This window comes from Lithobates pipiens, unplaced genomic scaffold, assembly GCF_037356315.1.
Source record: "Lithobates pipiens isolate NorthernLeopardFrog02 unplaced genomic scaffold, aLitPip1_a1.2 Scaffold_16, whole genome shotgun sequence".
NCBI classification, from domain to species: Eukaryota; Metazoa; Chordata; class Amphibia; order Anura; family Ranidae; genus Lithobates; species Lithobates pipiens.
In genome coordinates, this window is record NW_027507748.1 from 280,501,584 (window position 1) to 280,524,806 (window position 23,223).

Sequence of the window (23,223 nt, forward strand, 5' to 3'; positions counted from 1 at the left end):
ACAAAATAACTGTCAATCTCCCACCTCATGGAGTTTCAATGAACTTGAAGAATGGTGAGGAATCGGCCCAGAACTACATGGGAGAATTTTGTCAATGATCTCAAGGCAGCTGGGACCATAGTCACCAAGAAAACAATTGGTAAGACACTACACCACGAAAGACTGAAATCCTGCAGCACCCGCAAGGTCCACCTGCTCAAGAAAGCACATGTACAGGCCCATCTAGAGTTTGCTAATGAACATCTGAATGGTTTAGAGGACAGCTGGGTGAAAGTGTTGTGGATAGATGTGACCAAAATCGAGCTCTTTCAACTCACCGGAGGAGGAGAAGAAATACTGCCTATGACCCCAAGAACACCATCCCCATTGTCAAACATGGAGGTGGAAACTTTATATTTTGGATTATACTTTGGGTGTTCTGCTAAGTGGACAGGACAACTTCACCACATAAAAGGGATGATGGACCGAGCCGTGTACCATCAAATCTTGGGTGAGAACCTCTTTCCCTCAGCAAGGACATTTAAAGTGAGTCGTGGTTGGGTATTCCAGCATGACAATGACCTAAAACACAAGGCCAAGCAGGGTGGATTTGCTTTAAATCACAATTTAAATTGCAATTTAAATCACTAATAAAAAGGTTTGATTTAAATCAACTCGATTTAAAACATAATTTTTAATGAGCAACTGTAATTTCTGTCCCGCAGCAGGTTCTCCTCTGACCGGCTGTTGACTTACCCACAGTCCCGTTCACTTTAATGGGACGGCTGGTGATGCGGCAGTGACACAACAAGGTGAGGGACATGCCACAGGCGCTGCCATAATGGATCTGAAATGACAGGTGCTCTTTAAATATAAGGACATTGCTGGTAGTTAGAATCTTTAATATTTCCTATTTAAAATAAGCTGTCATGTTAGTAAAACAGCGATACCAGAACCAATTCAATCATACAGTTTGTAGTGTACATACTATAGATTAGCAAAACAATGGGATAAAGGAATATTTTTGAACTTTGTTTTATCTCATAGTTACTGTGAAATTATGTGAATGCATCAATGCAGTGCATGTCATCTCAGCTTGCAGAGCTTGGATTCATTGAAGGAGTTTACCAAAAATGTAAATATTGCAGAATATACAGCTTCATGCTACATAACTAAGTTCCATTTCATGCTGAATAAACTAAATTATTAATGTATCTTAAATAGAAAACTATCTTTAGATAGATTTTTATTAAAATAAAAATCCCCAAAATCAGTTTAAAAAAACAAAACAAAAAAACTCACATTGATTTATATCTACCCTGTGGCCAAAGCAACAAAGGAGTGGTTTAAGAAGCACATTAAGGTACTGGAGTGGCCTAACCGGTCTCCAGTCCTTAATCCCATAGAAAATATGTGGAGGGAGATGAAGGTTCGAGTTACCAAACGCCAGCCTTGAAACCTTAATGACTTGGAGGGGATCTGGAAAGAGTGGGGCAAAATCCCTCCTGAGATGTGTGCAAACCGGGTGGCCAACTTCAAGAAACATCGGACCTCTGTGATTGCCAACAAGGGTTTTGCCACCAAGTACCAAGTCATGTTTTGCGAAGGGGTCAAATACTTTATTTCACTCATTAAAATGCAAATGATTTTAAAGGGATTGTAAAGTGAATTTTTTTTTTTTAATTTAAAATAACAAACATGTTATACTTACCTCCACTGTGCAGCCCGAACCTGCTCTTCTGGGGTCCCTCGGCGGCTGTCTCGGCTTCCTCCTGCAGATGCTTCTCACATTCATGCGAGCTCCCTCACATGGTGAGAAGCACCTGCGGGCGCGCTCCCGTGATACAGCCAGCGGCTAAAGCCACTCGCTGTATCACACGGCCCAGCCCCCCCCGGCGCTCCGCGTCAGTGGATGTGATTGACAGCAGCGCGAGCCAATGGCTGCGCTGCTTTCCATCCATCCACTCCAGCCAATCAACGGCCAGGCTGAACGGTGGAAAGGACGTCGGGGGACGAGCGCGGGACTTTCGAGGGGTGAGGTAAGTAAAGGCACAGGCACTGTCAGATGTTTTTTCACCTTATTGCATAGAATGCATTAAGGTGAAAAAACATTTACCTTTACAACCCCTTTAACTTTTTTGAAATGCGTTTTTTTTTTTTATTCTGTTAAAATGAAGCTACCATTAAAATTATAGACTGATCATTTCTTTGTCAGTGGGCAAATGTACAAAATCAGCAGGGGATCAAATACTTTTTTCCCTCACTGTAAGTACAGAATTGACTATGTACACTTACATACAAAGTGCACTGCTCCTTTTCAGGAGCAATTCCAGACCAAAAAGTATATATTTGTTTTTTTTTTTTTGTTGTTTTTTAGGGTACTGCTTAGGCATGATTCAAATTTTTTATTTTTATTTTCCTTTTTGACATTCACCTTTTTAACTTCAATGTTTAAAGCGGAGTTCCACACAAAAATGGAACTTCTGCTTTTTGGTTCAGATACATGTCTAATACAGGTATTTTGCTTCTGCTTCTAGGCATAGATACCCGAACCACCCGTGGGTATCTATGCCACCCCCCCGCTGTATTCTGGGATACACATGGGTCCCAGAAAACAGCAGTGACCAATGGGATAGTGCAGTGAGAGCCGCGCATGCGCAGTAGGAAACCAGATCCTGATTCCCTTACCGAGGATGGTGGCGGCAGCACCCGGCAACCGAGGATAGATCGGCTTTGGGTGCCGACATTGCGGGCGCCCTGGACAGGTTAGTGTCCATATTTTAAAAGTCAGCAGCTGCAGTATTTGTATCAGCGCAACTCCACTTTAAGTTCGATTCCACTCAGTAGGAGTATCTGCCTAGTGTGTTATATTTTCTAAATTCCTTCAGCAATCAAAAATATACTGGCTAGTACAGAAGAAGCAGTGTGCAAATTTTTCATATAATGTCCTTTTTATAAATCAAACAATATTAAAAATATCGTGCCAGTCTATTATATAAATATATCGCTCTCTCCTCAATCATCCGCTGATAAGTGCATTGTTTATAATCCTTGTGTTCTCACCTTTTATAGGCTTTTTATTAAAAAAGCCTTTGAAAATTATAAATCCAATCACATTGATCACTTCAGGTATTGAGCCTCCTTGCTGCTGCCGTGAACTCCAATCACATCAACACATGCAAAGCAATCATTTCCAGAAGTTGTCCTTGAAGAAAGCCCTTCTCATGGTGAATCTCAGTTGGTTCTCAGCACTGCCAGGGCCAGCTGCTAGTAACTATTGAAAGGGAAGTGAAATGCCAGTGCAAGCTTTTACTGACGTTTCACTTCACATTGCAATCTGTGGCGGTGTCAATTCCTTAACGACGCCCCTAAACGGAGTGCAAAATGCAGTACGATTGCCAGAATCGCATTATATGGATGTGAACACCCATACGATGCGATTCAGGCGCAGGGTGGCGGAAGGGTCCTACACCTATTTGGTACGGATGCAATGCAATTTCAGCCACACAAACTTGTGACTGAAATCGCACTGCACATACATCGCATGTTATGTGCAGGGGAATTCGGTGAAAATCACATGTGATGACTGCAATTGCACCACTGTGAACCTAGCATTAGTAGTAAAAATTTGTTTCAAATATTTTCTTATGGCTATTAATAACTTTTTTTTTTTTTTCCCCTCATGTAGGACGGAGCTTCCCAAAAGCTAGAAAAAGCAAAGATTACGTTGAATGATTGCCTGGCCTGTAGTGGCTGTGTCACCTCTGCAGAAAGCATCTTGATCACTCAGCAAAGCCATGAAGAATTGTACAAGATTCTAGCCCAGAACAAAGTAATGATTTTAGCTTTAGTTTAAGAATTCTGACTTCACACTAACAGTCTTTATTTGCATGCTTGTTCTTGTTCAGTTTATCAAGCAGTACTGGAGCTAGAGACAATCTGGCAACTAGAATTTTCAGGTCAGCCATTGTAGCCATAATATATTTCTCCATAACAACAAGTTTAGTTTAAAATTGAATTTCAGAAATTACATGTACATGGGCTATGTTTTTTTGTAATTTTCTGGCCTTAGATGCTGCCAACAGGAGAGAAGCACATAACCCAATTTATTTCTCCTGTAATTTTGCCAAGAGTACGTCAAAACATGCACTTTATTGAGGATAAGATAAACTGTGGTATAGGCCCACATTTAACACTATTTACAAATAGTCTATTGCCTAACTTTATATTAGATTGGTGATCCTCAAATACAAAATCCTATTTTGTTGCAGTGTTCATCACCACCAGAATATGGCGTGATAAAACAAAAAACAACTCTATACAAAAATAGAGCATATCAGCACATGCAAGCAAAGTATAAGCCAACCACAAAAAATAGAAAAATATATGTCATGATTATTCACGATAAACCAGGGAATAATCATTTACTATCCTGTAGTTTAAAAATAACAATCCGAGTGCGTCCAAATTTGGATACATGTCTGTCAGAAATCATAACTACACATTGGATACATATTTACAGAAAAGATGGCAACATAGGTCAGGAATTTCACATAAAATGTCTAAGCATTTTTCAGGTTATCCCTGCTTCTTCAGGACAAGGCAAAACTACATAATACAACACATAATCATAAGTTTCATTCTTCTATCAAGTCAACTAATGTACAAATAGATCAGATAGATTCTTGGATAATGTTCTATCATCTATTTATATATTTTTTCATAAAGATAGAGCCACGTCAACAGAAATCAGGTGTAAACATTATACAATACAGTACATTATAAATATTCATTTGAACGGTGTCAAAAAGATTTTGGATGTCCCATATTTTTTCTTTACACAAGTGGATTGATTTCTCTAATTGTTTTGCCATGTTTTCCAAAGCCCTTATATGGAGGTATAGCGTTTGCCCCTGTATGCTGTAAGATCGAATATGCAAGAGAATGAGCATGCCTCATTGGGGCTAATCTCTGTCTAGAAAGCACCAAAAGAGGCTTTGAGATCTGCAAAGAACATAAAGTGACACTGTTTAATGAAATATGGGGTCCTGAACAAACCAGCTTTAGAGAATAAGAAAAAGTGCATCTTGAGGAACCCGTGTACTATTCTTGTTAGATTTACCAAAGGTTTGATGTCACACCCTGACTCAAACATATTTTGGGACTAGCACTGAGGACATTAGTTTCTAGCAAGCATTCATTTCAAGTTTGTTAAACCAAATATTATCTGATTTATCGCTAGCTATGCTAAAAATGGTCGCAGCAGTAGGGAGAATTTACAGTTTACCGAGTGTGGTCACCACTAGAAATTGCAGGAAGCATTACTTTGTTGATATATGGATACTTTTATCTTGGCTTGCTTTCAATACACAGATATTGTTACTACTTGTCCTTTTTCTTCCTGATTAGATAGAAGATCCCTCTCAGCAAAAGCTGGTGGTAGTGTCCATCTCGCCACAGTCTCGGGCCTCTTTGGCTGCAAAGTTTAACCTAAATATCCCAGAAACTGCTAAGAAACTGACTTCCTTTTTCAAAGCACTAGGTAAGCTTCTTCAACTGTAATTTTTTCACTGGATATTTTTCTTTGACTATAAAATAATGAAGTATTTTGGTTCAAACTAATTTTGTCACTCCAAATGTTTTTTTTTTGTCTTTTGCCATGTTGCTATCATATTGATGTCCTCATATTTTGCCAATAGCAATTGGTTGTTTTAAATAAGTTATTTGATAAGACATTTAGCGCCCAGTCTATGTTGTTTCTTAATTATTTAATAGGATGATTAATCACCAACCTATGTTTCCCACAGTTAATCGATAAGCTGGTTAATCCCAAGCATATGTTGCTTCTTTTAGTCTCAAGAATCCATGACACGAGCCATTGCTGGCATCGGTAGCAGTATGGCAACAGATCAGCAAACATCTATTTAGCTGTATTCCCTTAATGAATCCTTTTGGGGGTTTTTTCCCTCAGATTTTTGTGTGTGTATGTATGTATGTGTAAAAAAAAAAAAAAAAAAAAATAAGATATATATATATATATATATATATATATATATATATATATATATATATATATATATATATATATATATATATAAAATCTCTTATTTTTTTTTTTTTTTTTTTACTATTATTGTAAAACCACTGCTTAAAATTTTGATGTCTAGGATTGTGAGTCATTATGTTTATAATATATATTATTACTGTAAAACAAATGTGCAAAACTGTGCTATTTGATAAGAGGTATGTTACATTATGTGAATGCACATGAGGAGTTTATTGCATTTTTTTATTTTTTTTTGTAGGTGTTCACCGTGTTTTTGACACAAGCTTCTCCAGAAACTTCAGCTTGTTGGAGAGTCAGCAAGAGTTTATAAAAAGATACAAGAGACAGAAAGAAGATGAGAAAGCCCTTCCAATGCTGGCCTCCGCCTGCCCAGGTAGACCTATATTAAGTCGTCTTTGAATTAAAATGATCACATATCATGGTCATTACTTATGGCTGTCTTTTTTTTCTTTCTCATTCATTGATAGACACAGGAATTCATAAACAGTCAGGTTATACTGTCGCCTACAGGAGATTTAAAAACTGATAGAAAAAAATTTAAGTCTTGTATGCCAGCTTAGAACTATATAAACTGCATGCAAATAGCAGCAGAAAGGGAATCCCTCTGGGACTTTAAGGCAGTAAAGAGGAAATTCGTAAAAATAAGGCTGGTCCCCAATTTTATTAATATATGATTAAAAATTCAAGTAACTCATAAATTATGATACAACATAGCATAGTAAACATCAACATGTACAGAGGAAAAGTACCCCGACAGTGGGGAATACCCTGAAATAGCAGCCTAAACAAGAGCTGGCTAAAAGGGTCCCCCGTTGTAAATGAAGGGTTAGACAATAAAGGTTCTACTTTTCTGATTGTGAGCTAATGAAAAAAGTTCAAAAAAGTTAGTGGTGTGCACAAAAGACCAGTGAGTCAAAGAGAAGTAAGACCCCATACACACTATTGGATTTTCTGCAGATTTTTGTCTTCAGATTTACCAAAACCATTTGTGTATGAGGCTTAAGTGGGCTCTCATTTGACAACAATGGGGGAGTGCATAGCAGCAAGAAGGTGCTAGGAGGGTATCGCAAAAGACTGACTTTTATTATTGCTGTAGTTGTGCATGCATTTTTTTTTCTCATTTCAGGCTGGATTTGTTATGCTGAAAAAACACATGGCTCTTTCATCATCCCATACATCAGTGTCATCAAGTCACCACAGCAAGTCATGGGATCCCTGATAAAAAATCACTTTGCACTGACACAGGTAGGAAACGTGACAATATCAGACTTTAAAACATTCTTTACCTTAATGCAGGGAATGCATTAAGGTAAAAAAGCCATTAAAGCTTTCTGTCCTCCCCCTTCCCTGTGTGAAATAAAAGAGAGGAGATTGAGTACTGTGCACAGCTGCATCTCTTCTCCCCTCTCTTCCTCTTCACACAGGCACTCGGGCAGCAGCAGGAGCCATTGGCTACTACCGCCTTCAAATCAAATACAGTGAGGAGGAAGCTGGGGGTTGGGCTAAGCCCCGCTGTGTTTCTACAGAGCCTGGCTCTATAGACACACCGCTTTGGAGCGAGCACACAAAGAAGGAGCCAAGATTGCCGATGTGGAACCTCAGAGGAGCTTTTGGGGATGCTCTGTACACATAGCAGACAAATACAACATATAAATACAGAAAAAATCAGCGCAGTACAACCCCTTTACGAAAAGCTGCTGAACACCAAGGATCAATTACCAAATCCCAAAATACAATATATCAAACAGATGGTACAGCGCTCTAACTAAAATAAAATGATTACTAACATATTAAAATTAATAAAAAGTCCAAAGATAGCTTTTGAGTCAAAAAGTCCACGTGAGGAATCTTCAGTGGTATACAGTCAGTTCATGCATAAAGTGACTTAGTGCCAAGGGGGGGACCACCACCAATGGTAAAATTGGCTGCTCACCTCATCGTATGGACCCTTTAAATTACAGAGGGTCGTATGCACTTAAATATCAACTCATCCAATCGCTGTACTCCTCTCCGACAATATCCGACCGATTCACAAACGAAAACACAGCTTTCTCCCATTCAGAGTCAAATGAACTGACACGTTCGTGGAATACCCACACTGGATCGGTATATAGCAGTATTCACAATTCCTCAGACCATGTGGATAGAAAGACAGGCCATAGTGCTCTCCATAGAAAAACGTTTTAATGATGAATATACATAAAAAACACACTTACAATAACGAAGCTTCATACGATCTTTAAAATGATCAATGACCGCGGGTGACGTCACGTGATCTCCGTCCGGAGAGGAGTACAGCGATTGGATGAGTTGATATTTAAGTGCATACGACCCTCTGTAATTTAAAGGGTCCATACGATGAGGTGAGCAGCCAATTTTACCATTGGTGGTGGTCCCCCCCTTGGCACTAAGTCACTTTATGCATGAACTGACTGTATACCACTGAAGATTCCTCACGTGGACTTTTTGACTCAAAAGCTATCTTTGGACTTTTTATTAATTTTAATATGTTAGTAATCATTTTATTTTAGTTAGAGCGCTGTACCATCTGTTTGACAAATACAACATGTTTATTTGTTTTGAAATGTACCTTTTAGTAACACTTTAACATCATTATCATTATCCCTCATCTGACGACATTCATTTAGACTTACTGCTTTTCCTTTCTTTTTATTTTAATCAACACAGAACCTAAAGCCAAATCAGATCTACCATGTGACAGTGATGCCTTGTTATGACAAAAAACTAGAGGCTTCTAGACCAGACTTCTTTAACCAGGAATACGAAACCCGAGATGTAGATTGTGTCATCACAACTGGTGAGTGATGTATCTTGCTTTTACTTTAGCGTGTTGGATGGTAATGTTGTAGTTTCTTAAATGCTTTGTTTGGTAGACCTATAAGACAGACGTTTCATTGCAGGGGAAGTTCTGCGAATATTAGAACAAGAAGAAGTGTCTTTAGCAGATGTGAATCCCTGTCCACTTGATACAGAGTGAGTTTTTATTTTTATTTTTTTAAATACATTCTATACCTGCTTCTTATGTACATTTACACATATTGCTTTGGTGCCGTAACAAAGCTGTTGCTAACAGCAGTAATAATTATGTGGCGGCAGGCAGCATATAATTAATTTGGAAACAAAATGAGGAGCCTTCCTTTGCTCCCCTCCTTATGACAATACTAACTGCCTTGGCTTTCCGGTTTCACTACTCCTGACAAGGCTAGCTGACTACCTGCATCCGCCTCCCTATCTCTCTGCTTAATTTGTATCCAAGACTTAGTAGCTGCCAAATTGTCAGAATGATAGCCAGACAACCAGCTCTTTGAGAAGGAAACTACAGAAATGGCAGCCTTCACCTTTTTTTCTGACAGGTGTATGTTAGAATATACAATTTGAATCGGTATGTTTATTAACAATCCACAGATGTTGCTTTACTGGTTAAGTTCTCACACCTGTATGCTCTCAGTGTACTAGAGCAATTTAGAGTATAAAAACATGAAGAAAAATAAAAAATAAATTTTGTAGCAAAATCGCTGAGGGGAGGAAGAAGTTATTTTGGGTGATTACAGTTGAGAGGCTATATAGCAACAACGCTTTATTTTTTTATTTATTTGCATAATTGCTTTAACTGATATCCTGTGCAGATGATAGGTCACCCTTGATCTGCTATGAACCAGTGTTTACAATTTAAGCTGGCCATTCATCATACAATTTTCTTATTCAATTTCCTTTAGATTTAGATTTAGATCCTTTAGATTTACCTTCAACTACGTAGTGGTAGGGCCTGCCTGATTGCATTGAAAGAGTTTCAGTTTTTCCTCATATTATATAGTTTTGGTAATTCCTAAAAGAAAATTGCACATGAACATTTTGTATAATGTATGGCCAGCCTTAGTAAAATTTAAGATTGCTACATGGCAATTCTTAACTCTTTAGACATTCTATGATACCAAACAAGTCATTGCTGTCAAAATAACAGCTGGAATTTGCCAGTAAATGTGGGCAGGGAGCTTCAGTAAAGGACGTCCCACACACCCAAAGTATTTAGATGTTTTTGGCATGTTTGACATGTGAAAAGTCTAAGATCGGTTAAGTTGTTTATAGACCCAAGCTCTAAGATCATAAAACACCAGTCAACTTAAAACCATATACAACTGATTAGAAGCAGTTCTAGCTTTCCTTTAATCCCCCCCCCCTGCACTGCACAGTCTCTAAAATTCTCCCAGGTGGTCTCTGTGCCTTCCTGGCATGCATGTACATATGTATGTCTATGTAAAGGCTCCTTTTAGCTGTCCTGGCTGTCCATTGCTGAGGAAGATGCGTAGTAAAGATGACCTCGCTGGAAGTGCTGAATACTTTGCTAGGGTAAAGTGCCTAAGTGTAATAAAAGTACACTTGTCCATTAGAAATGATGTGTTGTGTAATAGTACAGTGGTGACATCTGGTGGTAGAATCTTGTTTTTGACAAGTAAGGTAGGTATTGCAATATTAAAACATACCATTTTATTTTTCATTGTTTTAAGCAAGCCCATTGATCTATTTTTGATATTGAAGTTTGACTAGATCCAAGTTGTCTTAATTATAGTTTTAGATAAAGTAGGGAATAGTAAAAAGCTTTGTGTTTGGTAAAAAGAAATTAACAGTTCTAGTGCATACTTGCTAGCATAAACTGTTAGAAGATCAATGTTTTTCTTTAAAGTATATAAGTTCTAATATGCAGATAGTGACTTTCTGAATGACTGTTTTAAACTGTCCATAAACCTGAGTTGTTGGGCTCAACTAATATAAAGTTGTGTGCATGGGGTGTGGGGAGAGGCAGACATCTGCCCGCTCATTAGGGAACCATTGAGTGGACAGTGTGGCTAGCCTTTTCCAAATTGATTGTTTCCCTCTGAGAGCAGCAGCACTGGCAATCCCTAGGAGAAGTGCTCCTTTCTTCAGGAATAAACAAGTGCTTGTCTATGCTTAGGTATTCCTGTTTTTTTTTTTTGAGTGTCAATAAACTGGTGCTTGTGTCTGCTTGTGCGACCACCCTAGAGTGCTTAGAGTGCATGTAAACTTGCTTAAAGAGGAAAATAGCTAAGAGGGTGCCACATCCATGTACAGACTGTTTAACCACTTCAGTTCCGGACCAATAAACACCTTAAGGACCAGAGGTCTTTTTGCAATTTCGCACTGCGCTGCTTTAACTGGTAATTGCGCGGTCATGCAATATTGCACCCAAACGAAATTTGCGTCCTTTTCTTCCCACAAATAGAGCTTTCTTTTGATGGTATTTGATTGCCTCTGCGATTTTTTTTTTTTGCGATATAAATGAAAAAAGAGCGAAAATTTTGAAAAAAAAAGATATTTTCTTCTTTTTGTTATAAGAAAAATCGAATAAACTAAATTTTAGTCATACATTGAGGGCAAAATTTATTCAGCCACATGTCTTTAGTAAAAAAAATGTCAATAAGCGTATATTTTTTGGTTTGCGCAAAAGTTATAGCGTCTACAAACTAGAGTACATTTTCTGGAATTTACACAGCTTTTAATTTATGACTGCCGATCTCATTTCTTGAGGTGCTAAAATGGCAGGGCAGTACAAATCCCCCCCAAATGACCCCATTTTGGAAAGTAGACACCCCAAGGAAATTGCTGATGGGTATGTTGAGCCCATTGAATATTTATTTTTTTTGTCCTAAGGGATTGAATAATGACAAAAAAAAAAAAAAAATTTTTTTTTTACAAAAAGTTGTCACTAAATGATATATTGCTCACACATGCCATGGTTATATGTGAAATGACACCCCAAAATACATTCTGCTGCTTCTCCCGAGTACGGGGATACCACATGTGTGGGACTTTTTGGGAGTCTAGTCGCGCACGACACCCCGAAAACCAATCACCACCTTCAGGATTTCTAAGGGTGCAAATTTTTGATTTAACTCCTCACTACCTATCACAGTTTCGAAGGCCATAAAATGCCAAAATAGCACAAAACCCCCCCAAATGACCCCATTTTGGAAAGTAGACACCCCAAGCTATTTACTGAGAGGCATGTTGAGTCCATGGAATATTTTATATTTTGCCAAAAGTTGCGGGAATATTACAAACTTTTTTTTTTTTTGCACAAAGTTGTCACTAAATGATATATTGCTCACACATGCTATGGGCAGAAGTCAAATTACACCCCAAAATAAATTCTGCTGCTTCTCCCGAGTACGGGGATACCACATGTGGGGGACTTTTTGGGAGCCTAGTTAACTAGCTACCTAGCGACACTAGCGACACTGATGCAGCGTTCAGAAAAATTATCGCTTAGTGACACTGGCAAAAGGGGGTGAAAGGGTTAACTAGCGGAAATCAGGGGGTTAAAACCATTATTGGGTAGTATATCGGGGTACCTAGCGCTATAAAAACCTGGCGGTGAACCTAAAAAAATAACTAGCTACCTAGCGACTGTAGCGACACTAATGCAGCGATCAGAAAAACGATCGCTTAGTGACACTGGCAAAAGGGGGTGAAAGGGTTAACTAGCGGCAATCAGGGGGTTAAAAACATTATTGGGTAGTATATCGGGGTACCTAGCGATATAAAAACCTGGCGGTGAACCTAAAAAAATAACTAGCTACCTAGCGACACATGCAGCGATCAGAAAAATGATCGCTTAGTGACACTGGCAAAAGGGGGTGAAAGGGTTAACTAGCGGCAATCAGGGGGTTAAAAACATTATTGGGTAGTATATCGGGGTACCTAGCGCTATAAAAACCTGGCGGTGAACCTAAAAAAATAACTAGCTACCTAGCGACTGTAGCGACACTAATGTAGCGATCAGAAAAACGATCGCTTAGTGACACTGGCAAAAGGGGGTGAAAGGGTTAACTAGCGGCAATCAGGGGGTTAAAAACATTATTGGGTAGTATATCGGGGTACCTAGCGATATAAAAACCTGGCGGTGAACCTAAAAAAATAACTAGCTACCTAGCGACACTAGCGACACATGCAGCGATCAGAAAAATGATCGCTTAGTGACACTGGCAAAAGGGGGTGAAAGGGTTAACTCTAGGGGCAATCAGGGGGTTAAATCTTTATTGGGGGGTGATAGGGGGCTACCCTGGACCTAACACTAACTGTCCTGACAGTTTTTACTGTCACAACTGACACTGAATGCATTGATCAGTAAAGAAATGATCAATGCAATCAGTGACACTGTGACTGGGGGGGGAGGGGGGGCGGGGGGGGGATCGGGGGGCGATCGGGGGGGGGATCGGGGGGGGTTTGTGTGCCTGTGTGTACCTACATGTCAGTGTAGTGTTCGTGCAGACTTACTTTTACTCTTCTCCTCGTAGTCCGGTCAAAAAGACCGCCCCGAGGAGAATGACATCACTTCCTCCTTCCTGTGTAAACAATACACAGGGGAGGAAGCTTCTCATTGGCCAGGAGCGATCCAGAGGGGGTGGCCGAAAACGAACGGCCATCCCCTCTTCACGGAGCGCTCCTGGACCGAATCGGACCGCCGTATCCAGCGGGAGGGGGTCCGATGGGACCCCCCACCCGCTGGAAGGCAATCACGTAGATGTACGTGATTCTGCCTGCCTGTGCCATTGTGCTGACGTACAATGGCAATACGGCGGTCCTGAAGTGGTTAAAAGATATAGGACATTTTGGGCAGACTTTACTGGTACCACAAAAGGAACACTATATCATTTTATGGAATTACTACAAGATAAAAACAAGAAAGTTGGAGCTCTAATTGATATAACCACTCAATGTATATAACATATTGAATCTCTATTACTGCTAAATCAGAAAGGTCAACGTTTCACTTTATGCTTCCTCAGGACCTTGTTTTCTTGACTATAAGCAGAGGGATTAGATCAGAAAGAGCCCACATATATGTAACATGCCATGTGCTATCCAGAGGTGCCTAGATCAGCGATATCATCTATAGATCAAGCACCCAATAGACAAAAATGCCCCATTTGGGCAGAAACATCCCCAGAGTTACTAAACCGGGATAAGGGTCAATCACCAGTATACAGTATCAATCAATCTGGCTAGTAATCCAATTAACTCCTTGATGGTATTCAGGTGAGTCAATGGTGAAGTGGCTTCTTGGAACCCGAGATATCCTCCACAGAAAAAACTGTGGACAGCCTGAACTCAATCGGCCAGTGTCAGGATTGACATCAATTACCATGCGATTGCACGGCCACAGATATAATCAACATTTACCGGTGACAACATCAGCAAAAATATCTAACAATCCTTATCCCTGGATCATGCTACAGCATGTAAACTTGAACAATACATTTCTCTTATTTGCTTCTTTTTGGTCTGTTAATAAAATTTTAAGTGTTTTTTATTATCTGTTCAAGTGCAAAAAAATATTATTATACAGGATTTATATAGCTCAGTCATTTACAACATGATTTCAGACAGTACAGTTAAAATACAATTCAATACAAGAGGAATCAGAGGACCCTGATTGTTGGCACTTGCAATCTAAAAGGGCAAGTTAAGGAATTGGTGGTGCAACTGCTTCTCACATCTCGGCCCCTGTATACGTGACCGAAGATTCCTTTTCCTCTGCCCTGTTGGGGCTAGAGGGAAGATTAGCAGCTTTAATTGCATATTCCATCCAAAGGAAAAGGAAGCGTGGTAGATCCCCCCCTCCCCCGCCTTAGACCCTTTACCAAGGGAACAGTAGGTAGAGGATGAGGTGCTACCCTCAGGTGATTGGAAGGAAAGACAAACCGATTACCCCTCTACAGAGGAAACAACGGTGGATGAACTCTTCTTCTTCTTCTTGAGCCGCCAGCAGTTGCTCCCTGGGGAATGATCCCTTCAACCCGATATTTTTCGGACTGTTTGTCAAAAAATGGGGGACTCCGGACGTAGATCTTTCGGCGTCCAGATTCAACATGAAGTTAGTCAACTTTATGTCCAGGACAAGAGATGCGTTGGTGACCCCGTGGGATCAGTCCTCACTGATTTTATGCATTCCCCCTATTCAGTTGCTGCCATGACTTCTTTGCAGGATCAAGCTGGAAAGCCGGTAATTCTTATAGCCCCAGGATGGCTCAGAAGGTCCTGGTATGCAGAAATCGTAAAGATGGCGGTGGGGGATCCATGGTCCTTTCCAATACGGCCAGACCTACTCTCACAGGGGCCGATATTCCATCCTACCTTATAAACTTTAAATTTAACGGCTTGGCTATTGAAACCCACATTCTGAAGAAATGTGGGCTCTCCGGGTCAGTTATCTCTACGTTGATTAATGTAAGGAAGCCAGCTTCCAGAACCATGTATTACAGTCTGGAGGACTTATGTTTCCTGGTGTGAATCTAAGGGTTGGCACCCTCGGAAGTATATCCTAGGCAGAATTCTTGCCTTTCTACAATTAGGGGTAGAGGTAAAGTAGGCCTTGAGTACTATTAAGGGCCGAGTCTCAGCTTTATCAGTTTTATTTCAAAGGCCACTTGCTTCATAATTCTTTGGTCCGGGGTTTTATGGAAGGTGTGATGCGGCTTAATCCACCAGTTAGATCACCTTTGAACCCTTGGTACTTGAACTTAGTTTTGTCAGTGTTAAAAAACAGCCATTTGAACCGATAAAGCAGACTTCCTTAGTCCTTCTGACAAGGAAGTTAGTGTTCTTGGTTGCTATATCCTCAGCAAGGAGGGTTTCGGGAATTGACTGCTCTTTCTTCTAAAGAGCCATACTTGATTATTCACAAGGATAGAGTTGTGTGGCGTCCTCGTCCAGGTTTTCTGCCAAAAGTGGTCTCAGGTTTTCACCTGAACCAAGATATTGTCCTGTCATAGTTTTTTCCAAAACCATCTTTTAGGGACGAGAAGTCACTACATTATCTTGATGTGGTGAGAGCGGTTGGTCTATTTAAAGACTACTGCTCAGTTCCAGAAGACTGATGTCTTGTTTGTGTTGCCAGAAGGTCCTAGTAAAGGAAAGACAGCATCGAAATCCACTGTCTAAGTGGATTCGGCAAGTTATAATTCAGGCTTATGATTTTAAGGGGTAAGATTCCACCTTTTCAAGTCAGAGCGCACTCTACCACAGCAATTAGTGCTTCTTGGTCAGTGTGTCGCCAGGTCTCCATGGCTCAGTTCTGTAAGGCTGCCACTTGGTCTTCAGTACATACATTCACCAGGTTTTATCAAATTTTAAAAATAACCTGTATGTGTAATTTAGTTCAAGAAAGTATGGAATAGGTACAGTATGTCATCAAAAGTTGCTTTAAGCTGGGTTCACACTGCAGCGGTTTATGATAACTGATGTGATTCGCACCGCACTGCAGTACAAATCACATCCGATCTCTGTGCGATGCGAGTTCAGCCATACAGATAGTATGGCTGAATTTGCATCGCACACGGCCCAAACTCGCACAGGACCCTTTTTTTGGTCCGCAGCAGAATTGGATCGCATGGGTGTTCACACCATGCGATCAGATTCCTGTCCGAGTTTACAGATCGCACTGCGATATGCGAACTGATCTGGGGGTGTCATTACCGTTTCACTGGCACTCCCAGAAGTTCGCATAGGGCAGTGTTAACTGCCGCCCGGAGGTATGCGATGCAGGAACCCGCAGCGGATTCGCGGCGTTCCCGCATCGCTGCAATGTGAACCTAGCCTTAGGATAAACATTTGAATAGTAGTTCAAAATATATTGTGGTGGTACAATTCAGTATTCTTGTATGCTAATTTGATGAAAGTCTGCTTCACTCACCATCTCCTGAGTGTCTTCTTTGATAGTAGAGTCCCAAAGTTAATGTATCTTCTGAATTTTATTGACCAATATTTTCTCTGTATAGATTCACCTCTGTGATGGACGACGAGCCAGTGGGTCATGAAGGAGGGGGATCAGGTGGATATCTAGAACACATATTTAAAAATGCAGCACAGGAGTTATTTGGGATTCAAGTGGATGAAATAAAATACAAGTCTCTAAAGTAAGTGCTAGATTTTTGTACTGCATTTTCATTCAGACTACTGTTTAGCATTGATTATTATTATAGTCACGTGTTGCTCAAGGCAGAACACTGGTTGTGCCCACCTTTAACTTTTAGGCTTCATGCACACTAGAAGACTAAAAACTGCTTTAGAAATGTTGGACTGTAGCTTTAAGGAGCGGGGCCACCAGCGTCCTTAACCAGTGAACAGCTGGTTGTTAAGGGGGCCGGGAAGCCGACTAGTCATCAGCTGTCAACTGGATTCCCTGCTGGAAGCTGAATGTAAATAGAAAAACATTGCAGGCAATAAAAAAAAAATTTGAAAAAAAATGGTGTGGGGTTCCCCCCCAATCCATACCAGGCCCTTTTGGATCTGGTATGTATTTTTTAGGGGAACCCCACACTAAAATGTAAAATATGGTGTGGGACCCCCCCAAACCTACATTAGACCCTTAGATCTGGTATGGATTTTGAGGGGAATCCCAACGCCAAAATTTTAAATCCATACCAGCCAGACCCTAATCCAAGTATGCAGCCTGGCAGGCCAGGAAAAGGGAGGGGGAGCGAACAGCCCCCCTCCTCCTGAAACATACCACATGCCCCCAACATTGGGGGGGTGCTTTGGGGTAGGGTTGCTTCCCCCTCCTAAAGTACCTTGTACCCAAGGGCCTCTTCCCCACAACCCCGGCAGGGGGGCTGATCAGAATCTGGAAGCCCCCTTTAACAAGGGGTACCTCAGATCCTTCCCCCACCCCCCTTTATGTGAATGATTATGGAGTACCCCTCCTTTATTCACTCAAAGTATAGTGTAAAAAAAAAAAGACAGTAGGTGTTTCTTGACAAGTCCTTTATTGAAAATAACAAAGAATGTACCCTGGTGTAGCTCCATCGTCAATCACAAAGCCCGCCGATCCCAAAAAAAGGGAAAATAACGCTTCTGTTGTCTGACAGCTCTTGCATAACGATATTTATAAATTAAGGGCAGCACTGCCCCCTATGTAATGTCACCAACCCAGCATGCCCTGATCGATGATGTCAGTGGGGCGGGGTTATCCGGTGATATTACCGTGTCACCCAACCCTTTAGTTAAGAACTGTCAAATGGTGGAGCTGTCAGACAGCGGGAACCTTCATTGGGTGTGGAAATTTTATTTTTTTATTTTTTTCGGAATGAGTTGGGGTACTATGTACCCCAACTCATTCACATAGAGGGGCATTCTGGGGGACACGGTGCAATGTGGCGTGGTATGATTCAGAATGGGGGTCCACAAAAGGAGAGTTTAAGAGCTGTCTGCGTTTTTTCTGCCAAAACGCTGCTGCTCCAGATCGCGCTGGCAGAGGCTTTTTTTTTTCTGTGACTAAACTTCTGCCAAAACACTTCTAAAACCTGTGTGTGCATGAACACATAGGATAACATGCAGGGGTGTTTAGAGGCAGTTAAAAAAAAAAAAGTCTGATGCCCAAAACAGCAGCTGTAAAAATGCCCAGTGTGCATGCATGAGGCTTTACAATATTCCCATGGGATGATGTTATGACTGGCTGTGATATTCAACCTAAAAGTAATGAAAACTAAGGGGTTGTGAATTGTAACATTATTGGCTTCCGCAGTCCACTCGTCACGTCATTTCACCATTGGATGAGTTTCTATTTTAGCACACATACAGTCCAAGTTTTTTTTCCTATAAGGAAAAGGGAATGATCCTGCATTGACTACAGAGGTTTTGCAGTGTGTCAGGAATCCTTCATGGGAGACAACATGTGTTTCAATACATGAATGATTTTTACCTTACAAGATTAGGCTTTGTATGACGGTTTGTGGTTTAAAAAGTGTAATGCCAGGTAAATAACAGAAAGAAATGACACATACATACCTTGGAGGAGAAAATACCTTTCTCCCCTGTCACATAAATAGATAATCATGCAGTTCACATACTTCTATTTTCATAGATTTTTACAGTATACCTCCACTTTCCTTTAACCAACTCATTACAGTGCTCTTACACCTCCTTCCTGTCCAGACCAATTTTCAGCGCTCTCACAGTTTGGATGACAATTACTCAGTCATTCAAGTGCCATCTGCTGTGAGTGTCAATAGATTTCTAACACTCCGAAGGCAGATCAAAAGCACTGTGCATTTGCCTGCACCAGATTGCATGGTTGAAGTGCGTTCTTAAAAGTAGTGCATGCACTTAGTAGTGATAGTAGTTTAGATGCTAGCAGAGGTTAATACTTCCCAAGGACGTCATATGATGTCATTGACTGAGTTGGGATATCTGAATGATGCCTACAGCTGCAGGCATCATTCATTCAGATATAATCTTTTACAGCTGGCAATTCTGTGCACTGTAAGAACAATCATAGCGGCAGTTAAGTTGCTTGATCATTCTTACAGGCGGCGGGAGAAGACAGCTCCCCCCTCCCGTCACCCTCCGGTGCATCTCCGGGCTCTTGCGATTGGCGACCCAGAGAAAGAATCCACCACCGCTGGACATTGATAAGAGATTTCCGGTGACCAGATGGTCCCCAGTCATCTCTATTACCTTCTGAGGCCCGGACGCGACGTTAGGACGTCACATTGGGCTAGCGGACGTAAACAAAGCCGAGACCTCGGCTGGAAAGAAAGAGATCATTTTTTTATATCAATCTTTCCAGCCTGGAGGAGAGATGTGGGGTCTTGACATTGTTCCTGACAGATCTTTGAAAATTGCAGGAGCCTTCCCCCCCCACCCGAGCGAGCGGGGGAGCACCTCCATAAGGAGTCTTTAGCATTCTGCTTTGTGGGCTCTGTCCCAAGAACTCTTTTGACCCTGGTGCTGCCCTTGGGGTCTTCCCCTTGAACCTGACGGTTGAGGCCATCGAGACTGCCTAGAGGCTGATGTCCCTGGCACAGGTGAGGAAGGAGAAATGTTTAAACTTCTTCTTTACCGGTAAAAAAAAAAAAAGATGTATTTATCCAGATCGTCTGCAAATAGCTGTTCACCATGAAAGGGGAAACTGGACAAGAGCTTTTTACATGGTGCTTTGGCTGACCAATTTTTCAGCCACAGAACTCTGCGAGAATGCACTCGTCCAAGCATAAGCCGTGAGGCTTGAATAATAGAATCTTTCATAGCATCTACTGTGAAACATAGTGCGTCTGACACACCAGCCCATTGCTGGGCCTGCTGATCAGGCAGAATTTTGAGCATCTCCACAAACTGCTCCTTAATGGACTGAGATGCACCAATTGCCGCAAGAACCGTCTGCGCTACTGAACTTGCTAAAGACATATTGCTTTTGGAAAGTTCCAACTTTTTATCTGTTGGATCCTTTAACAGCGCATTATCCACCGGACATGTGAGACTCTTGTTCACTGAGGCAATTGCAGCATTAATTGCTGAAACCCCCCATTTCTTATAGAGATCCTCTTCCATAGAATAAAGTGTGGAGAATTTCTTAGGAGGATAATATTGTTTATCCGGATGTTCCCATTCAAAATACATAAGCTTTTTTAGCCACAAATGAGTAGGAAAAGCATCCCCAGAAGTAGACAAAGCCTAGCAACAAGGACGCAGCCCGGCAGACTCCATTGCTGGCCAATGAGAGCAGAGGGGGCATTGTCAGCTAAGTAGTGCTTGCTAACTGTGCATAGATGTATAGATCAAGCAGTGAGAGCAGCAGATTGGCAGGGCTGCAGGGTTGCTCATATAGTGAGCCTTCAGAGACAGTAACTGCTGAAGACAATCCAGCAGCTCTGTACCTGGAATGCAATCCATGGCCAATTTACCAGAATGGAATCTGGAAAGTATTCTACGTGGAATCCAGTGGCCAAAGGTCACTTACAGGCTCTCTCTGCAAAGTCCAGTTCAGCGGGGTCCTGGCGTGGTACTCCAAAGCCAGTAAAAATAAGAATGCCAACCTCAGTTAAAGCTTAAAATTAGGAAGAGTTAAGCTGTCCATATGTGGTTAGTGTGGATGAAGGAATCACCCCCAAGGGACATTGTATTCCGACAGTGGCCCCAGCCGCTGTCAGAATACACTGATCAATGTCTACAGCTGCTGATTGAGAGAAAACTTTCCAATATGTCCCATCGAGAGAAGTCCATTAAGCAACGGACGTCTGCTGATTGGTTGAGACCTCGCACTGATCAAAATTCGGCCAATCCCTGCTGGACATGTCAAATTTAGTGAGTGGCCAGGTTAAATATCTTCACTGCATCCGAGTACAACAAATCACTATTTAATATTCAAAGCAAACTAACACACCAATCCGTGTCTCTATGCTTTATTTTGTTGAGAAATAACTATGTAAGACAACCCCCTAGCATAGCTGACTGTGGCCAACCTGAGTAAGGGCAAATTATTCCATCTGCCCATAGCTGAAGCATGCAGGCAGGAGGGTGTGCTTAGCTGAGAAAAACCCCACCTTTCCTCCCTTCCCGAAGACTTCTGAGATGTATGACATAATTTGCCTAGGCAAGAAACCAGAAAGTAACTGTAGAAATGTAAAAAAAAAAAAAAAAAAAAGTTAAAAACCAAGTAAATATGATATACATGCCTCTTTACTAATGCTAGCAGCATGAGGATTAAAAATAATCAATGTTGATTGGGGGAGTGAAGTTCCACTTTAAGTGATATGATTACAGGAAGGCTTAGTGAGGGGGGGGGGGGGGGCTTTAGGTTAAAGAGGGATTCCACCTAAAAAAAAAATATTAAAAGCCAGCAGCTATAAATACTACAGCTGCTGACTTTTAATAAATGGACACTCACCTGTCCCGGGTTCCAGCGATGCCGGCAGCTGAGGCCGATCGATCGCTCGGCTGCTGCCGTCACCATTTTAGGTGAGGGAATCAGGAAGTGAAGCGAATCGGCTTCACTTCCCGGTTCCCTACTGCGCATGCGCGAGTCGCGCAGTGCAATAGGAATTCTCCGCGCTGTCACTGGGACCCGTGTGTGTCCCAGCAAACAGCGCGGCAGGACAGGAAATGACATAGACTCCCACGGGAGTCTATGCCCGGAAGTGGGTGTAAATACCTGTCTTTGACAGGTATCTCCACCCCCCTCCCCCTTGTAAGGTGCCAATTGTGACACCGGAGGGGGGGAGGGTTCCGATCAGCGGAAGTTCCACTTTAGGGTGGAACCCCGCTTTAAGGCATCCCTCTCTGTCGCAGGAACTCTGCACTGAAAACTGTGTGGAAATTCCTTACAATGTCATCCTAGTAGTAAAGCTACCTGTTCAGTGCTCTATAATAGCATATATGAGGAATGGAATGGCTACATCCCTTTCAAACATTCTCACATAGACTTATAGCATGGAGGAAGATAGGGATGTGTCTAAGCAAGTCTGCTAGAGCCAAACTGGTTTCTACTAGACTACACAACCATATTTACACATGACTTAAACATGAGTAAACCCGCTGACATTTTTTTTTTTTTCAGACCTGCAAGGGAAAAGGCATAATGAGCTAGTATGCACAGCATACTAAATCATTATGAAATACTTACCTTAGAACAAGGCCCTGACATCTCACCCGATACAAGCAGAGGGAGCTGACATGTTTCTTTGGCGTGTCTTCCGTGTACCGTGGCTCCAGCACTGTAAATGGCCGAAGCAGCGATATCATCACTCCCACGCACGCACGCGAGATTTCTTTCCAGGAAGGTCCGGCGTCTGCCAGGCTTTCAGACAAGAATCCCCTGTGCGCATGCGTAGCTGCAGTCAGCGGCTTATTGCGAGGGGAATATCTCCTAAACCGTTATTATAGGCTTACCTGTAGGTAAAAGTTAAAAAAAAAAAAAAAAAAAAACAACCACTTTAATGGCTATTAACTGGTTGCTGGCCATCAAATGATGGCCAGGCGGCGTGGCGGGAGGGCGTCATATTACATCCTCCCATTTAAACAGGGAATGCACGCGATCGTGCGTGCGCATCCCGGTACCTTCGGTGGCGGCGTGTCATGGAGACACCGCTCGCCACCGGGGGGGTGAACAGATAGTTCCACTCCCACTGTGATCGCGCTTGTGATGAAATACCACTAAAAGAAAGCTCTATTTGTGTGGAAAAAAGGACGCAAATTTCATATGGGTACAGTGTTGAATGACTGAGTAATTGTCATCCAAACTGTGAGAGCGCTGAAAATTGGTCTGGACAGGAAGGAGGTGTAAGAGCACTGTAATGAGTTGGTTAAAGGAAAGTGGAGGTATACTGTAAAAATCTATGAAAATAGAAGTATGTGAACTGCAT

At 41.5% G+C, this 23,223-nt stretch overlaps 1 protein-coding gene across 1 annotated transcript in view; it reads left to right on the plus strand.

Annotated features, from left to right (window-relative positions):
• Positions 1-23,223, plus strand: part of CIAO3 (cytosolic iron-sulfur assembly component 3) — a 40,806-nt gene that overhangs the window by 7,234 nt on the left and 10,349 nt on the right. The window contains exons 3-9 of the mRNA XM_077481505.1: positions 3,668-3,811; positions 5,389-5,521; positions 6,285-6,419; positions 7,173-7,291; positions 8,735-8,864; positions 8,968-9,040; positions 16,864-17,001. Coding sequence (XP_077337631.1) covers positions 3,668-3,811; positions 5,389-5,521; positions 6,285-6,419; positions 7,173-7,291; positions 8,735-8,864; positions 8,968-9,040; positions 16,864-17,001 — 872 coding nt within the window. The remainder of the gene's footprint in view (positions 1-3,667; positions 3,812-5,388; positions 5,522-6,284; positions 6,420-7,172; positions 7,292-8,734; positions 8,865-8,967; positions 9,041-16,863; positions 17,002-23,223) is intronic.